At 28.4% G+C, this 20,518-nt stretch overlaps 1 protein-coding gene across 1 annotated transcript; it reads left to right on the top strand.

Annotated features, from left to right (window-relative positions):
* The first annotated feature begins 1,037 nt into the window (after nt 1-1,037).
* LOC107456768 (ion transport peptide-like) lies at nt 1,038-20,102 on the top strand. The gene is made up of 3 exons (XM_016074714.4): nt 1,038-1,160; nt 14,901-15,100; nt 19,640-20,102. The coding sequence occupies exons 2-3, from the start codon at nt 14,901-14,903 to the stop codon at nt 19,752-19,754; spliced, it is 315 nt and encodes a 104-aa protein (XP_015930200.1). The 5' UTR covers nt 1,038-1,160; the 3' UTR covers nt 19,755-20,102.
* The last annotated feature ends 416 nt before the right edge of the window (nt 20,103-20,518 follow it).

Here is a 20,518-nt window from a genome sequence, read left to right as displayed (position 1 = left end):
ACTCTGGTTTATGTGAACCATAAAAAATTAAAATTACTCTTATTGTGGAGGAAAAGATGCATTGTTTGAGTTATTACTTTTGCTAATCGCAACTAGTCTTATACTAATTGCTTAAACTGGCATTCTATCTAATTGTTTTAAAAAAAGGTTTATTGTACGCTTGCCAAAAAGTTAAACACTAAATGTATAAATATATTTTTTTAGTATAAGTTGAAATGAAAAAAAAAAACAACTACAAAGAAACTACAATAAAGAAGAAAACGTGTCACATTATTAAACCACAGCACTATTACTATTTCCTTTATCATTATCATCATAATTATTATTGCTATTCTGTTTCTATTATTACAAGAATCGTCAGTATTATTATTATTACTTTTATTACTATCATCAAGTACTTTTCTAACTTAAGAATTTTTTGTTTATTTATTGGATATACATAATATTTTCTCACTTGAAAAAAAAAAAAAACTCCGATTTCCGATTTTTTTCCTTTTTTTTATGAAGCTGCATTAGCCTTGTCCGTTCAATTATACATCTTTTAAACTCGATTCTTAAATTTTTCGTCTTTAAATTTAAAAATGTCTTTATTTAATTTTGTTTTAAATTTTTTGTCTTTCATAAGCTAGCATCAACTAACGAGATCCCTTCATCTTTTCCAAACTGAACCATTTTTTTTTTAAACTTTTGAGTTCTTCTTTATTTTTATGTTGAATATTGCACAATATTTCTCATTTACAGCGATCAAAACACGAAATTGAAAAATCAAGAGTTAGTCATATATTGAGTCAGAACTGTGACCTCAAAGCAATTCTCGAGCCAAGCTAATTACCGCTTTTTCCCTTCATATGAGACTTAATACGAGCTTTTCTGAGAAACACGCAAAAACCTCCCTTCAGTCATATAAAAAATTATATTGTTAAGAGGGGGGTAAATGATGACGCAATCATTATAAAACACGCGATTTCACGTCATGAGGGGGCTCGTCTCGATCGGCCAATGGAATGGCTTCATCTCAATACGCGCGCGTAAGCCAGGGAAATGATTGCTTATAAAGAGGGGTGTGTAAGACCGTCAAAATCCAGTCCGAACTTTACCAAAAACTTCGAGAACAACCCCCTTCGTCTAAAAGATAACCATTATCGGTCAATTGATAATTGGTAAGTTCAATTTTCTTTTTTACTAGTTGTTTATAAAATTGAATTCTTTCACTTTCTAGTTATTTTAATTTGGTGAGATTTTTGATAAAAGGAAGCAGTATTTTTATATTCTTAATTTTACTTAAATCTATATAGTTTTAAAGAGATATTTCATTTCATTAATTTAAAGTTAAATAAATTTTTTTAGGGTTATTCATCCGCCATTCTAAAAAAAAAAGTTTTTTAATATTTTTGTATGGAAAAAAAGTTATTTACAGCTGATATAACATATATAATCTCTATAGGACATATTTTTACTTTGACTTACCTAGTTTCTTTTTCTATTGTTTTAATGGTCTTTAGAGCGAGAATGATCTATATTGAACGTTTTTAAATGCTGGAGAAAAAAAAGATTGATTCATAGAACATTACAGACAATATAAATAACAATAATTCTGCCGTCATGTGTAGAAAAATTCATCTTCAAAGAAAATTTTTTGTAGAAATAAGAAAACTTTTTTCTTCACCTGCATTAAATGATAGTTTAGGCCATTACTGATTTCAATATAATTCATTAGAATATTGGATTTAGAGCTTTTTGAAGTCCTAAAAATGTGTATTTCTTCAGACCGATACGAAGTCTTTTAAAAAAGTTGAGTGAATACCTTTTAATTTATTAAAGAAGAATTATATTAGATTGATTTTATAGCATATATTAGAATAATAGAATGTGTGTCAGATTAGTTTTATCAGCATTAGACTTGTAAGACTCATTTTAATTGCATTTAAATATGGCTAAGTATAGTTGCTAAACTATAAGTTAACTTTTTCATTTTTGGAAAATAATTTTTATCTAATTTAGCTTCGGTGAACAGGTTTCTGTTAACTCATGGGCTTGAAAGGCACCCATATACTATTAAATATCGAGGAAACAGAAACTATGACGAAACTTAAGACCTTAGAATCATTTGCGATGTGCAATGGTATTTTAATAAATCCGAAAAACGTTGTTATTTAAATCCATTAAACCTATAAATGTCCACTTTTCTATATCCACCTATTCATTTGCATTGTTAATAATGTTTCAAAAACATAGCAAAATCGTTTCAAGTGCTGTGGTACGAATAATATTTTGCCGTTATCTATCTATTGAAGATAAAAACCAATATTCTAGAGAAAAACGACCATACAACAATTGAAAAATCACAACAAAAGTCTGCTCAATAAAGCTCACAGTTAAAGTAATGAAAGGACATCTTATCAGAACTCTTTCAACAATTTCGATCATCTGCGATGATTGCAATTCAACTGCGTTACTCCTACTAAGTTTTACACAGTATTAAACGCAGTAAAAAGTTTCTTAGTGTTCATTAAAATTATTTGTAACGAATGTTATTTAAGGCTTTGCAAAGATTACAGTTTCAACCACCAATAAAAAAGTATGAAATAGTTTGAAATAAAACTTACCAAAAATTAAACAATTTGATTCGTCTCATTAACGCTTGGCAAGTCTTGAAAATGGGGGACAATTTTTGATCGCTTAAAACATTTCGACTGTTATTTCCAATTTGTATATTTTTGAAGCGAAGGAAGTTTTTAATCAGATAATACCGTATTAAAAGAATTCATGTAATATTAAAATGTTACATTGTCAATATTACATCATAATTTTTTTTTTTTGTTGAATACATAGAATCTATACTACGTCTCTTCAATTTTTTTGGAATACATAGAAATTATACTACGTTTCTTCAATTTTTTTGGAATACATGGAAATTATACTACTTTTCTTCAATTTTTTTTGCAATACATAGAAATTATACTACGTTTCTTCAATTTTTCTGGAATACATAGAAATTATACTACGTTTCTTCAATTTTTTTTGAAATACATAGAAATTATACTACGTTTCTTCAATTTTTTTGGAATACTTAGAAATTATACTACGTTTATTCAATTTTTTTTGGAATACATAGAAATTATACTACATTTCTTAAATTTTTTTTGAGTGGGAGAAAGAGAATAATTTTTTTTTTTTTTCCTGTAACGTAAATGAAATTTTTCGTGATGTGGTAATAAATCTAAGAGGCAACGAAACAATGTATGACTATTAAATCATTCCTATCTTTCAAGTGGATTTGAAACTATTTCACATAGCTATTTAAATTATACAAAAGGAAATGTTACTCGAATTTTCAATAGTTTTAACTGAATAAACAATAATTTTTACCTCAGTGTAATATTTTGCATAAGAATGCATTGACTATACGAAAGGAAAACTAGTTTGGGAATAAACGTAAACTAGAAAATCGGCGATGATCTTCATTGTATTGGATAAATTCTGATTAACATTATAGTTCTTTTATAGTTGGATTTTTAACTTATAATATCGAATATTTAACTTTTAATTTTTATGAATTCAAAATACTAAAAATATTATTAATTTACAAAAAAAAAATAATAATTATAAATTAAAGTTCATTGCTTAATTATAATTAAAAATTTTTGTTCTGGATGTTAAACATTTTGTAAAAACATTCTTCATGTAGCAAATTATTTAAATTAGATTTAAGCCTTCAATAAAATATTTCAGATGGCTGGAAAATGTTTCGAGTTTTATTAATATTTATAAAGTGTTCATTTCTTCCGTGTATTTTAAAAAAAAAATACAATTTGAAAAGAATTTGTAATGGTGGTAAAAAAGTTAGAAGCTCAATTTAGATAGTACAATAGTTTAAAAAAAGGTAAATATATTACAGTTACAATATCAACCGATTTGCAACCGAACTTTAATTTTTTTAAATAGATTTGCGAACAATCTAAATACGTAATCTATTTAGATACACAAATTCTGATTACTGTTCTATCAATATTTAGCGGGAGGAGAGATTTCTAGCTTATTATCATGAGCCTATGGTCAAGATTTATCTTCTCCTCTTAAATTGCTTATTTATTTTTAAAAAATGTTGAATAGATATCAAAATATTTGAACAATCATTTTAAGCTCTCAAAATTTATGTTTAGTTAAATTGCAATATAAGTTTACCGTAATCTTTATGTGCTCTATATATTGTTATTGCTTTGGTTATTTGCAAGCTAAATCAGGAGAAACAGAATCACTTTAGGAACAGCGGAATTTAAAAGAAAAATTGACTGCGAGAGAAAATTCCAGAAGAGGTCGAAGAACTTAACTGGCTGCAACTCAGTGGGTGAATAGAAATAAGCGTACTACCAGAGTACTATAAGACCCCCCCTTTTGTTGCCGACCCCTACGAAATTCTTGTAATGAAATGAATCATCAACAGACTGAAGCAGACCCCAACAATATTGAATGATTGGGCGCGAACACGATCGAGCAGACCCTAACAAGTCGATGGACTGCTGTATTACAACCCATTTTATTTTTTTTGCACTTCGATTTCTCTGGAGTAGTGTCGATCATTTGATTCCCTTATCATTATTATTATTTAGGAGTAAGAGGATCAGGGCAGATTTTTGATATTTTTAAGCATGCATTCCTTTGGGATTTTTGTGCTGTTGTTTATTTTTAAAGTTTACCATTCTTATTAACACATCATTAAAAGATCATATTTATTTATTATTGTTTTGAAATACACGTACTTGTTTTTTAATTTTTGTGCAGTAAACTTATTAATAAGCATAAGAAGTTTCTCGCGAAAATTGGTATTGTACCATTTAAGGGCTTAAAGGCAACATTTTTAAATTAATTTTTTTTAATCAATTAAAAAAGTTCGCAATTTATCGATAAACTAAACGTTAAAAAAATCTGTTGTGTCTAATTTTTGAAATAATTGAAAATTATACATCTTTGTATTATTTCCACTACACATTCTCATTTAAAAAAAAAAAAAAAACAGTTAAAATTGTAAAACTTCCCTGACATAGTTTAATAGTTCAAAATTCATACTCTAGTAATTTACGTTAAAAAGTAATTAAAGTTTTATTACTTATTTAAAAGTATATATATTAAAATCCAATTTTTCTTCAATTTTTCTGAAAACTAATCGAGTTAAATTATTTGTTTTATTCATATCTCAAATGTCATGACGTTGTCTGTTATATTTGTTGAGATACATAGTTTCACAGTACTCGAAGTTTAAGCATCCTTCGAAGTTCAATACGGGAATTTCAATTTCCTTAAAATTCTTTGGGTTTGACTTGGCCTTAGAAGAATTCAATAGCTAAATATCAATTTATAATATTAGTTTTGATAATATAATATTTATAATATAATATTTATAATACATGTATCTAGAATATTTAGTTTTTTTTATTAAAATTTACTAATATTTAAAGTAATATGGAGATTAATTAATCTGTTTTATACATTTCTAACATGAAAATGAATATTTGTAATATTTACTATTTATTAATTGTACTATACAAACAACGAAAGTATCTAATGCGTTTAGATATCTTTTATATGTAGCTAATCATATGAGAGCATTTTTCAGTTTATTATACTATTGTAAACTTTCACTTAATTATAGGTTGTACAAAACGGTAATTTTTTAATGCTAATAATGTTAATTTTTCAACTCAACTAAGTGTAGTGGTGATTGTCGAATCTTCACTTTAAGGATAGTTATTATTCGCGCGTGTTACTACAAAATTTAAAACAATATTTGTAAAAATTATATTAGAAAAGTTTTTTTACCACAAAAATTGTTTTAGGGTGCTTCATTCTATTCCAATGGAATAAAAAAATGGCCCATAGTTTAAACCAAGGAAGAAAAAAAAATTTCAGCTAACGACTCTTTATGACTTTATACTTACATTAAAAAACTGATTTCGATGTTGAAAAACTATAATCGGATGTTTGCAACTGATGTCACAGAAGGTAAATCGTGGCATTTGTTAATTCAAGAAGCCAATCAGGTTAGACACACATGCATGGCGTCGCTTACACGTACGCAATTAATTTATTTAAATCACATGGTTAATTATAATCACTTCATTTCTTCTCAAATTGAAAATATCTAATTCTTCAGAGTATTCTTAACTTGATAAATATCTTTTTCGAATGCTAGAAATCGAAATAAGCTCATGGATTAGTTGAAAGAAATAATTTTTTTTCATTAATTAGGTGTTTTTATTAATTTCGTAGAAATAATTATGCAAGGAATTTTTATTACTCATCTACCGAAAACTCGATGATTCTTTTCTGATCTATTCGTCAAATTTAAACCTTTATAAATTTTTATTTTCAATACTAAAAAGAAATAGAAGATATTTATGTTAGATTTTAAGGCATAACTTGTGTTCTTTTTGTGCATAGAAAGTCTGCATTATTTTCGAGCGTATTCGAGATATCTTCATTGTAAGCTTGAAATGCACTTTAACCTTCTTTTCCCCAAATATCGGTGAGATTTTCGTATTGTTCATGTGCTCATTAATTCTAGCTATCTCAAGACATTTATTTAACACTAGCAATCGAAATTCAAAATCGCTTAAAATGCTTAATTCAGATCTATCTTATTTCATATATTCTAGGGATACATTTGAAAAAATTGTGTTTGAACAAATAAGAAAACGCTTAAGAAATATTTGTTGGAAAAGTGTTTTCATTTGAGTCGTGGGAAGAAAAAAAAACATATATTTATTTTCAGGTACAGGAACTAATCAATTTGAAAATCTCAAGAGACGGTTTCTTTAATAAACACTTTCGTCTTTTTCAACGTTGATTATGTCGTTTCAAGCAAACGTGTGTATTTTATCATTTGTTACATTTTGTACCATTATTTTGAGAAGAAAAGAAAAAAAAATCGAACTTTCGTTCATGAGTTTCTTTTTTTAGGATAAAATAATTAATATTTTTTTCCCCCTAAATAGAAAAAAAAATGCATCAATCCAAAAATAAATTTTAAAACCTTTTTTTTTATTTATTAAAAACCGAAATTATAAAATAGTTACTTACATAGTTGATTTTCTCCGATTAATGAGATAACTGTATGATGTTAAATACACAATTTAAAATTATATTTATTTCTAAGCTTTGTAAAATATATATTTTAATTTATAACCGGCGCTGAACAGTCGACCTGACTCTGAGTTTACGGCTATCAAATATTCAACGCTCTAGTCTCTTAATTTTAAACCCAACCCAGAAGACAAGAAAACTCTTGGGTCAAGCATTGGGGCAAACTACCCTTCGTATAGGACTTTTTGATGAAAGTAATTCACTATTGCGTTACATGGTGAGGAAAATCACGAAAATCCACTGTTAGTCCAATAGCAAGGGAATTCTAACCCATGATCAGTCTACCACTGAGGGCATTTTACGTCAGCACCGAGGCTGTTGCGAGCCGGGGGCAGAATTCGTATCAACCAGCCACCACTGGGATTTGAACTAGAGTCATCTCATTGGGAGGTGAACTCTCTCTATCCCCTGTGCCACCACGATTTTTGTTACAATATATAGAGAATATTTAATATTTAATAATAGCAATTTGGATTTTCATCATCATTCTCAAGCATGGTATGACAACCAAAGGCGGGTCAGAGCCTTCTGAACTAGGCGTTTCCAGCTACTCCGACTGGAAGTCCAACCACTCCAGTTTTTAGCCTTGACGATAAAACAGTCCTCCTTCTCCGCTGCACCTGTCCATCAAAGTTTAGGTCTTCCTCTTCGTCTCATGTTAATTGGTTGGATAAAAAAATTTCTTTTAGAGTATTGGACTCCAAATTTGGCAATTCGGCTTTTATCAATTCAGCATAAGAAGTTACTTTTTGCCTTCAAAAAGTTCCTATTGCTTTCAAAGTTCATTTGATTTACTATTGCCTTCAAGACAAAAATACATCAGTTTGGTTCTGTGAATAAGCATAAAAAATCATTAAGTATTAAAACGCACTTTTATGCATTTTCTGCTATATTAAACTTCTATACATTTTCTGCAGTAAAGCAACTTACTTATATTAGTTCAGTAATCATATCAAACAGAAGGATGTTTCTTTGGAAAAAATTAGTACTTAAAATAATTTTTTGGCAGAAAGCTTTGTTATGTCATATGTTATTATAAATTATACCCCTTTGTTCATCCCCCCTTTTTTTAAGAAGAAGAAGTAATTTGAGGGGGAAATTTGATTTTCTTATGAAAAGAAAATGAGGCATTATGACCCATGTAAATTTTCACACTGAGTTGAAGAAGACCAGTCCTGAGATGATCAGACTAATAATTCAAAAGTTACAAGTGTTTTATGTACAGAAAAGAAATTATTTTTTACCTGTTTACGCATCTTACATTACTGTTTAAACAAAACATCATTTATAAGAATATAATAAACTTTCTTTGAAGCTAAATCTTGGGTATAAATTTTTCTGGATAAAATGTCTAATTATGCTAGAATATTTTTAAGTTACGCATGTTTGTTTGATGCTTAAGTGAACGACTTCTGCACTGGACTGCACTTTCACAAACAACAAGACATTCTTCCTATTTTTTATTAATATATTGTATTTAATAATTTAATTATTAATTATTCGTATATATATTAATATTCTATTTTATATACTTCTAATTTCTGCCGCGTTGCTCAATTTCAGTGCTTTTAAACCCTGCGAAGTGGGTGGAGCTTTATTTACAGCGTACTTATTACTGAGCTTTAGAGTAAAAAACTTTCGTTTTAAAAGGAAATTAAATATATTATATTAAATCTTGAAAATTTCATCTAAATAAGCGTAAATCTCTATTTTATTTATTTACCAAAAACATTCCGGAAGTGTGTTTGTATTTTTTTTTTCAGAGTATGCTGAAAACACATACGATATACTGTTTCAAAATATTTTACAACCAACTACAATTGCAATTTTCACTCACTAAAAGCACTTCACCATCTAATATGTGTTTTAAATGGTTGCAGTGTCAAGACATAGAAGTAAACATTTTTATTCAACGTTTTAAAGGACTATTTGCCCTTTGAAATAAACGTTTTAGACATTTCTTGAGAAAATGAGCATTTATTTTTCATTCTTTTAAATAGCTTCGGAGATAATTTTAGAGAACACAGGGAGAAAAAATTTGTACCTCGTTGTACTTGGAGAAAAAATTTGGTAAAATTACTATATTGTATAGTGATGTTATTTCTGAAGAAAAAAAAAACATAATTCTGGCAATAAAAACCAAAATATATGGTACTTAAAGCATTCATTTCGTAATTTTTCCATTCATACGGTAACGGTTTACCGTAAATTCTTGTTTTCAAAATTATAGTTCTTAATAAAAAAATACAAACCTATAACAAAATTAATAGAAAATACAAAACTGATTAGTAAATTTAATCGAATAAATTAGTTTTATGCCATGCTCTAAGACATTTTGATAAATTTATCGATTTTTACCACATTTATCAAACTTTATAACATATAATAAAGCAATATTTTATCCTTAATTTTTCCAAAATCATTACCAAAGCTCTTCGGTAAAAATTACCGAATTCTTTGGTGTTCCAGAATAAGAACCACGGTAAGTGTTTCCATATTCTAGCAGTTTTGACTATGCTTTGATCCTCAGTGCGTAACAGACAAGATTTAACAAAATCGCTATGTAATTCTGTTAAAATTACAAATAGCAGTAGTTTAATAACTATTTTTGGGGAGCTACTACAAATTCTGTCTTTCTTTTAGCCTTATAAATATATCATTTTGCTGAATTAGCACTTATCACACCGCACCTTGTTTTCTTGTTATTTGTCGACCTTTCCTCTGACTTTGCATTATTAGATTAATTTTAAAAATAATTTAAATCTCAATGCACCAAAACAAAGATTTTGATATGTTGAGCTTTTTCGTTGTTCTCATAAAGCCAGAAACAAGGACGGTAACTTTTACCATATTTTGGAAGTTTTGACTGTACTTTTTTTTACAGTGTAAGAAAAAAAAAGGAAAATTTCCAGCCATATTTATTAATCTGATACAGATCACATGGATTCTCAATGTTTGTGAATTCTTGATAGTGATTAAAATATTTCGAATTCTTAAATTTTATGTTCTCTTAAATAAGGAATTTTAGCATTGACGATGTGAATTAAAAGTTCAGTTTCAACAGTCTCAGAAAAAAAATTAGAAATGTCGTGTAACAGATACAACTGTTTCCCTCCTATAACGAAATATTGTAAGGTCTAGGTATTTTATTTTGGAACGAATACGGTGTTGTATTGTACTAAATTCTAATAAGTTTTAAAAACTATTTAATAATAACAGTCTAAGGGATAACTGTTTGTTTGGGAGGTTTAAAATATACCTATATAATCTATACTAAAATAATTTTGAAAACTTTAATCAACAAAATATATATTTTAAAGCAACACAATATACATTTAATACAGCTGAAAACTATGAAAAACAACATTTATGAGCATAATAAGGTAAGAGATAACTTCTATTGGTACAAAGGAAAATATATTTAGGATTGTAATACTCTTTAAAAAACAGCGAGAGAAGTCTCGCTTCCTATTTCATCGTCATTAAAATTGCTGATGTGTTAAAATCTGATTTATGCTTTGCAGCGCTGGATAAACAAATATTTGAATAGAAAATACGATGGAAAAGTGAAGCTTTGAACTAAAACAAGTCGTAAATTAGCTTCGTAAAATAATTATTAATGTTTAAAATGATGTTATAATTAGAAGAAGTAAAGATTGAAAGTTCTTCGATTCAATTATTTTGTTTTTATGTACAAAAATTATTCTTTATTAAATAGATTGAAAACATTTAACTGATCATAGATAAATATTAAGGTTAAATGCAAAATAATAATTAGTTTACGTAGATAGTCTTATTAAATAGTTCTACATTTAGTCATTTTACATTGATCTGTGATTAAAGTTTTCAGAAACAAAATTTAGAAAAATAATTGGGATAAAGAAAGCAAAGCTCGGTCTAGACATTAAGTATAAAGTTAAGTTTAGGCAAATATTATTGTGAATTTTTGAACGAAAGATCACTGTAAAAAATACAGCTGAGCAATTGTCAAAATAATCTAATATCAAAAAACAGAAAATTTTTAAATTTCAAATAACAGAAAGGATTAAGCAAAGCTTTCAAAATGTAACACTTTTAAGAATTTTTAAGGCACCTAATTAGGCATTTAAGCTTATTTTTAGGACTGCAAATTGACAATTAGTTTTCGTAGAAGTTTTCTCCGAAAAAAAGTTATATATATATATATATATATATATATATATATATATATATATATATATATATATATATATATATATATATATATATATATGCATGCTATTTCTGCCTTAGAATATTTACATAGTACTTATCCAACACAGCAGAAAGGCTAATGATCCACCGTTTTCGCAATCCTATGACCCAAAAATTGAGAATAATTTTCAAAACTGATTAGATAAAGTCGGAAAAAAAATTTAAAAAACCGTTAGCTGTGTTCTGTTTAGTAAGCGAGAATTTTTTTATCCACAATTTTAAAAGAGATAAAGTGCGGTCCTCTTGGAACACCTTGTATTATATAAGTAAATGTTTTTGATTGGAATAATGATCTGTTTTGCGAAATGGCATAAAAAATAAATCTTTTAAAAGCGTCGATTTCGCTTCACACTAAAAATGAATTTTTCACACTTTTTTTATTTGCAAATTCATTTATAAACTGTGTTTGTATGCGTCATTTAAAGCAATCAAAACTTTCGAGGATCATGTAACAATCATTTTAAGTAATCACATTATGGCTATTGTTGTTGTAAGTCAAAACTCTTAACGATGCTTTGCCTTTGAAATATCTCCCTCGATACTTAAAGATATCCCTTTCTATTTAATTTTCTTTCTGCGTCTGTTGAGGCTTTTAGTTTCATTTAAATAATCAAAAATTTGATTCTATCAGCAATGAAAACGTTAGAGTTAAATAAATTTATTATATTTACCGACCACAGAATTAAATCATTTTGTTTCAATTTCTATTTCAAATAATGGCTTTATTTTTTTCTGCATTTTATTTATGAAATGAAGTTTTAAAGTGAAAGACAATTGTTTTTAGAAATGAAGATGCAATAAACAATTGAGTACACCCTTTAACTAAAATTAGTGTATAGTACGAATATGTATTTAAAAAAAAGTGGAACACCTTAATAACTTTAGTTCTAGTGATTGGAAGATTATCACGTTCTAAGATGCTATCTTAATAGTTCGAGATGCTAACCTTAAATATGCAAATTAGTGTGTGGAGGCGATATTTTAAATTACGAAATAAGAAGCACAAGCATACGTTCTCTGAATAAACATATTTTTTAGGGATTTATTGAATAAATTAATAATATTCAATAAATTAAATTTTTAATTTTTATTTCCAAAGAACAAAAATTTAAAAATTAAATTCTCATTTTTAAAAAAACGGAAATTTAAGAATTAAATTTTCATTTCTGAAAAAGAGAAGTTCAAAAATTACATTTTCATTTCTAAAGAATAATTTATCCGATTTCGTTCCAATTTTAGATTTTGTCATTTAAAATTACGTTGTCAAAAATGATGTGAAAATTTGCATATCTTGTTCAGTTTTTTTAGCCATTATTAAAATAAAGAATAAAATAATTGTAAAAACTATTTTCATGAAGAAATATTTTTGAATAAACGAGGTTTATGAATTGCTTGACTATCGGAAGCAGTTTCAGAGACATGGTGCACAATTCATTGAGGGACCGCTCTCCTGATTAAACTAGTGGGGTCATATTTTTGAGATTGCAACTAACTTCTATAATTCGACAATCAAAAATCCAAATCCGTGAGGCATTTTAAGGATATTTAACTGACATAGAGAATTTACACAAGTTTACACTTTTGCATAAATTAAATTAAAATGCAATTCTTAAACGGAGAGACATTTCACTCAAACATATTCAAAACATTTTCAAATTATCCTGATTATACTTATTGATAACAGAAAACTAAAAATTAACCCAATTTTGAGACAAGTGTTTCAGTTTCATGCGCAACATAATGCAAGTTTAAGGGATAAAAATGATTTTACGAAAATGGAGATGCTTTAATTTTACATAATTTATCAGTGTAGCTTTCGAAAAGCTTGATCTAAAAGTATAAGTTTAAATTCTAACAAATGAGAAATAGACAGCAATGCCTATAGTAATAGACTTTATGTATTGACAGGTTTATGGGTCAATAAAATATTTATTCAAAACGTATTTTTTTATAAGCGAAGTCACATTCCTTGGAATCACCATAATATTTCACTACCCATATACAAATCATGTGCTACAATGAGCAGGCGTCCCCTAGCTAGGGGCTTACCAGACAAGATAAGACGGACAATCCTGTGATGTTATTGGACTTTTTCAGGGTTCACAAAAATCATGAACCTGATTCAGCATTGCTGATCTTGGAGACGTGCAACAACAACAGCAAATAATGCAATTTCCATAATATTATTTTACTTCATTCACGATTTTATTTAATTAAATGATGCAATCAGAATTTTGAAAAATGCCATTAATATTAATATCACTTTATAATAAGAATAGTTGAAAAATCTCTCATTTGATAGTTATAAAACTGGAAGATGCCGTGAAAAAACATGAAGTTGAAAATACTACAGTACAAATCATTACGGGCCTGAGTCGAATCTACGTTATGTGCTGGATAAATAAAAAGATTTGGCATATTCCCGTACCAGCTTCTGTTTGAACGTATGTTCTATGTATGTATTCTGTACTACGTGAAAAAGCTGCGCATACCTACGGCACTTTCTCACATTTTTTCTCGATCAACTTGAGAAAATATGTACGTGAAGGATGCTATGTGAAAGTAAATCTCTTTATGAGTGTTATGCAGCTTAAAGGTCTGGTTTCTTAGGACAAGCGCCTTATCTGGGCGTCAGCGGGACGTCAACGTCACGCTGACGCCAACAAAATACTGGTTTGTTAGCTCAAGGCCTGGTTTCTTAGAACTAACGCCTTATCTGGGCGTCAGCGGAAAGTTGACGTAGATCTGACGCCAAAAAAATACTTTTTTGTTAGCTCAGCGTGAGCAGTCGGTCCAACGCAGACATTATCTCTCATTGCGCATGCGTTAATAACGTAAACAAATATTTATTTTGAATTTGTATTGATTTTGTTATTGTCGACCAGTGTTTTAGAGAACAAATAATGACTTTGTTCAAGAAAAAACACATTATAGCTGAGCTAAATGAAGAGTGCTATGTTTAATGAAGAAGCTATGTTTAATGTCAAAATCAAAATCTTGGCTGATTTCAATGTGCTGTTGGATGTTGTCCACCATTGCTTCTGTGGTTAACGTCACGCTGTAATCCAACTGCAGTTGAGTTGGACGGCAATTGAAGTTCAAGATAAGCGTTCGATGACGTATACTATCAAACTCACAAATAAACCAATCAGAGGTTAGCGCTGATTTCCAGCTGACGCCGACGTTTAGGACGACAGGCTAAGAAACCAGGCCTTAAGAGTGTTTATAAAAAGGAATGAAACCATTTTCATTTATTCACATTAATTACTAAACTATTTTAGTCGTAGATGCATGCTTAAAATAAAACATTAATTAATTTGCATGTGATGGGTGTGGAACTTTTCTAAGTACCATTTTCTTTTACAATGTCCATAATTGCGATTGGAAATTTGTTTCGTCATTGTTGATGTATGGCATCGAATCAGATGGGTGCTACTATATTTACTTTTAATAATGGTTGGCTTCCTTTTAGTTGTCTCCTATATAATTTAGTTTTGATTATTGAGTTTTGTTTTTTTTCCTGACAGATGGCTCTTCTTAGAATTCTTCTGTGTTTATTTGCGATCACCATATCTTTAAATGAATCGGCACATGTTCTCCAGAAGAGGAGCTTCGTGCAACTGGGCTGCATGGGAATGTTTGATCGTTCGAAATTTGCCCGCTTGGATGCCATCTGTGAAGAGTGTTACGAACTATTCAGGGATCCCGATATTCACAGCATGTGCAGGTAAGTCAACTATTACTTACTACTTCTCCATACTAGCGTTAACTGAAATTTTTCCCCTCATTGCATAGTTCTCTGTTTTTAAATCGATGCGTAGCTTGTTATGTTTGTTAATTGTTATGTGCTTGTTATGTTTGTTCAAATTTGCAAAACATGTTTTTGCAAATTTGATTTCTTTTATTATTTCGGCGAGAATGACAAATAAATAAATAAGAAAATAAAATAAATAAAAACTAATAAAATAAAACCAAATAAAAATAAAATTAATAAAATATATTAATTAAAATAGAAATAAATACAAAATGAAATTGAAATAAATATAAAGTAAAATAGAAATAAATAAAAAATAAAAATCAATAAAATAAACAAAACAAAATTTTATAAAATAAATAATAAAATAAATCTAAACTTTATGTTAAAAATCCGTCTCAGTCTTGTTAGGTATAAAATTGTTTTGGAAGTAGACTAGCTGATCTAATTATTGCGTCGTAGAATAAGTGCAAGTATATTAGTAGTAAAAATAAGAACAACAAAATATATTTAAATACCAAATAGTAAAATAGCAGCTTTTTCAGAAATACCACTTCTAATAAGATGATCTTTTAATTCTTCTTCATTTAAAAAATTCTAAGACATAATCGCAAGTAAAAATTAAATATCCTACAGAACGTTAAGTCGAAGCGAGAGCGACGTCTGTCTCTGTTACGAGACTCACTCAAAAAGTTTAATATTCTGTCGTTTTCTACGTAATTAAAATAAAAATTCCGGGCGCTCCATTTCTCAACAAAAAAAAACATAACACCTTTATTTACACAAGTTATTCCATCATATCGTCATAGCAACCTGAAATCCACATCGTTTTCTTTTTAAAATAAAACAAGACAAATTTTAGCTTATAGCTCACATACAATTAAATAATAAATAATTGAATTCCACTTTTAACAGTCTCTACGAACTGGTATGTTGTCATTCACCAAAGAATGTTTGAGCAAAATTAACTCACAAATATCGCTTAAATATCTGAAACTCAAGTTCGATTTAATGCAAAGCAAATGTTTGATTGAAACAGATGTGTATTTAACTTAAATTGAATTCAAAAAATTTTTTATCTTCAGCTCTACATATTTATAGAAAACTACAAATCATACATTTTTAATTGTAATCGATGTTGTAAAACATTTAGATTATCCAAATATAAATACTTATAGTTTGATATTTTTAACGGCAAATATCAAGTGTTCGATTGATAATAGAATAATGCCCTTAAACTTTAAATATTTCGGCTCTTTTAAGTTAAACAGTTTTCAGGCAGGGTGTTTTTAGTGTATTTCTTGACATTTAATACTAATACATACAATAATATGAAAGACTATATATTGGCTATTAATGGGTTAAGCTGAGAAATATTAATTCTAAAAATGGTATTAATATAAATGATTGTTTTGACATTAGAGGTCACAAATGTAGATTTAAGTGAGGAAGAAACAAAAACACTATTAAAATCTAACGAGCCATTAGTCAGGAAAGAAAATATTAAAAACACTTATTGCTTGGTGAAATTTGGAGATGTTTCTTTCTAAGAGTCACCCTTCAAGTATCTCTCTGATACCTCTTGCCATCAAATATTTTTGATTGTTTTTAGTATCACTTTCTTCAATAGTGATGCAATATCGTTTTTGTTTTTTCTTAGCTTAACCCCTTAACTTGTGTACTCGAGTTAATTCGAGAGTGCTAAACAGGCCAAACTGTGCACACTCTAAATAATTCAAGCGACGTTGTATTTTATGCTGCTATAATTTTTCTCACTTGAATATAATCGAGAATTGAAAATAACAATGTGAAAGCTCAGAAAAAAATCGTTTTATTGATATTTATCATTTACATAGGATTGTAAGCTATAATACTTATTTATTCAAGAATAAAATATAGCCTTTTTCCATGGAACAAAAGCGCAGTGTATCAAAACTGTCCACCAAAAAGAAAAGTTGAACCAAGAGCGGAATCAATTTTTTTACATTAAAAAAAATAATTGATTTTTTTTTGGTCGGTTTTTTTCAAAAAATCTGTGCGTTAAGGGGTTAAATATCAATTTGTGTCACTTTATGCATCTACTTTTTTAGTTCATTTTTCACAAGTAGTCTAAAAATGTATATTAAGAATGCTTGCAGCGAAACACACAGCATATCATGCATGAGCTATGAATGACGACTAAGTTGAAATAATTAATTTGCATTTATATTTAAAAATGCGCTTTTCTTTGTTTTTTATTTAAACTCTTTGTTTTCTCAGATAAAAGCAGCATTTTAAAAGGTTTTGTTAGGAATAAATTTAAAAAACACATGAATAAATTAAAAAAAACTTTTTAATCAATATTCTAGTTTTTTTTACTGAACACTGAGAATCATATGGGAGTCAGAAAATACTGTATTCTCTCCTTTTTAAGGACTCGAAATAATTCCCATAGTTAATAAACTTGAAACTCAATTACTGAACTATTTTGCCAAGCATCGAATTATTATCTTGACTTAAGACGCTAATAACACGTAATTGATTAAGTAATCATTTCTCCGAAAACTTTGCATTTCCCTTCTTTTAATCTCAGGTGTTTGCATTCTAAAAGACACCATGGTAATCCTTATAAGACATTTTAGAAATCTTTTTGAATAAAAAATAAGAAAAAGTATTTAAGACAAGCTAATTATAGTTAATTAGAATGTGAAGGATTCTATGAAAAAAAATTCTGCTGAAAATTTTCAGATTCAGTCAATAAAATATAGTTTTAAGCATTTAAGTTACAATGTTTTTTCGTTAAGTGTATAAGTTACAACATATTAAGTATTTGTTTTAAGTATTCGTACAAATATTAACCTCTGAGCAACTGTAACGTACTATAACGTTCGTAACATATTAAGTATTATTATGAAATATAGTATTCGTAACATAAGTAAACCAAGTGAAAATATAATAATTTGATTAAATTAAAAAATACCTTAATATCATGATGTTTTTATAAAACGTTAGGTTTTAAGTTGCCTATATACTTCAGGGGATACTTGTGTTAATAATGAATAATTATTGATGTAATTAATTATAAATATAATTATGATAATATAATTATAATTATGATTACTTGATTTGAAATTCTATGTGTCTCTGAATCCTCAGAATTTAATCATTTAATTGGAATACAGCAATCCTTACCGTTGGAAAGGATTGCTGTATTTTCTACACTTCGGAATTAAAACTCTCACTTTTGGAGATTCAGCTAAACTGAATTCCGTTATTTTTTACTCTTACTTCGTCTCAAAATCCTGTGATTCTTGTAAAAGCACGAACTCTCAAAAATTTGACAAAATCACTTTTTTATTACATCTATGAAATATATTACTGCAAAATGTACGCGCATTGTAGTCTCTACAATAACATTTTACTTTTACAACAAACTATACGAGAAATTTAATTTAGATTAACGTTAATTGAAGAACATGGTAGCTTTATTTCATCTACCACAGCTTCGCGATCTGTTCTCTAACATTTTTCTTATCTATTTTCGAGATCTTTTGCGGCGTATGCCGAGATGGTATAGGCAAGCGTTAATACGCGTGTTTGTTAATTAAGTTTCGTATCTCCGAGCTCGAATCTCTGCTATTGCTTAGCCCTCGTTTGTTTATATGCTTTTCATTTTATGTCACATATTAAAATTAATTGTGATAACCAAAGTGGTGCATTAAGTCTTCTTCTTTTGACGAAATTTGTATCTGCTACTAAGCATCACTTAATTGTTTATGTTTGGTGAAATATTCACTCGGAGATAATGCAGGAGGAGGGTTTAGGAAAAAAGGAGAAAAATCTGTGACATTTGCATAGCCATTTTTTACAAGGAAGAGAAAGCCTGAATTTGACGAAATTCGTATCCAAACATTGTTTTCAAACACACCTATCCAAACACACCCAGACAAACCTTACAAACCAGACAAACCGTATCCAAACACACCCAGAGGTAATTCAGGAAACGGCTTCGGCAAAAATGAAAACAAAAAAATATTTAATTTTGTGTATCCATTTTTTACTTACAAGATAAGCCTTGATAAATAATGGTACTTCAATTATGCAGTCTTTAGCTAAGAACTTTTACAATTTTTTTTAATTTTATCTCTGTGCATGGTTAAGACGCTTGTTACATTTAAATTAAAAATTTTTCTCCAATGGTTTATTTATGTTATTCGTATATACTTTTGCCAGAATTTGACGAAATTCGTATCCCCTAATTGTTTTTCAATTTGCCAAAATATTCACGTAGAGGTAATGTGGGAGACGTTTTCTGTAAAAACAAACAAAACAAAGAACGTGAAATATGAGTATCTATTTTTTACCAAGGTAAGGAAACCTTGCAAAATTATCGCACCTCATTCATGCAGTCTCTAGCCAAAAACTACTGTAAAATGTATTTCTCTGTGCTTGGTTAAGACGCTTGCCACCTTTAAATTAAGATTTTTTCGCCAATCGTTTATTTATGTTATTTATACATTCTTTCCTTTTCAGGGCAAACTGCTTTAAGAATTCCTACTTCTCTAAATGCATTGATGCCCTTCTACTATCAGGTGAACAGGAAGAATTGGACAACTCAGTACGACAGCTGTACGGGAAACGAAAATGAACAAAAACAGTCACAGAAAACTGAGAAGTGTTGTACAATGGAGAGCTTAAACTCGATTTAATTTATTCTATTTTGTTTCATTATTGTTTCTGTACTTTTTGTTGAACATAATTTATAAATTCAAAACGACAGCTACCAACCGCGTAAGTACATCGTCGCCAATATATTGTTCGTACGAAGTCAATGACGTCAGCACTACTCACGCGTGTTGCCAAATACGTTTTTATCTGTGTTATTTATTGAATCTCAAGAAATATTCGACCTTACATCGTTATTGATGTACGATTTGTAATATATTTTTATTTACATTTGTGATTTTATTGTGAAATATAATAATTTATTACGGCATGGCTCTCTTTATTTCTATGATTAAAACACTCGACAAACATAATTACTAAGAAAATTGAAATTAAAATAATAAACAAATAAATAAAATCGTCAAATGCCAATAAATTATTAAAAAACTTTTTATAAATTTCATTATTTACTATTGAAATAATTTACTTCAATCTCCTTAAGAAAACTATTCTATGAAATTTTTTTAGGTCATAATTCAATTTGTTACTTGTAATTCGGAATTGAACGAAACATTAGTTCCTTAATTACGTGGTTTCTAAATGTTTCCCAACTTCCTCCTAAAGAAAAAAAATGTTGTTATAAAAACATTTTCTTTTCACAACAATATTTTCTTCGAAATTAAGAGTTTAAAAAAGCTGCTTTGTTGCTTGACTGATTTTATTAAAACTGTAGCACAACTTCTTTAT

Source organism: Parasteatoda tepidariorum, chromosome 1 (assembly GCF_982258835.1).
Source record: "Parasteatoda tepidariorum strain Cologne lab strain chromosome 1, Ptep-v5.0, whole genome shotgun sequence".
Lineage (NCBI taxonomy): Eukaryota > Metazoa > Arthropoda > Arachnida > Araneae > Theridiidae > Parasteatoda > Parasteatoda tepidariorum.
This window is presented reverse-complemented; position numbering and strand designations above follow the sequence as displayed.

Coding starts and splice junctions, on each gene's coding strand:
- LOC107456768 (XM_016074714.4), top strand. CDS start 14,901: ATGGCTCTTCTTAGAATTCTTCTGTGTTTATTTGCGATCACCATATCT. Junction 15,101..19,639: donor GATATTCACAGCATGTGCAG/GTAAGTCAACTA, acceptor TTTCCTTTTCAG/GGCAAACTGCTTTAAGAATT.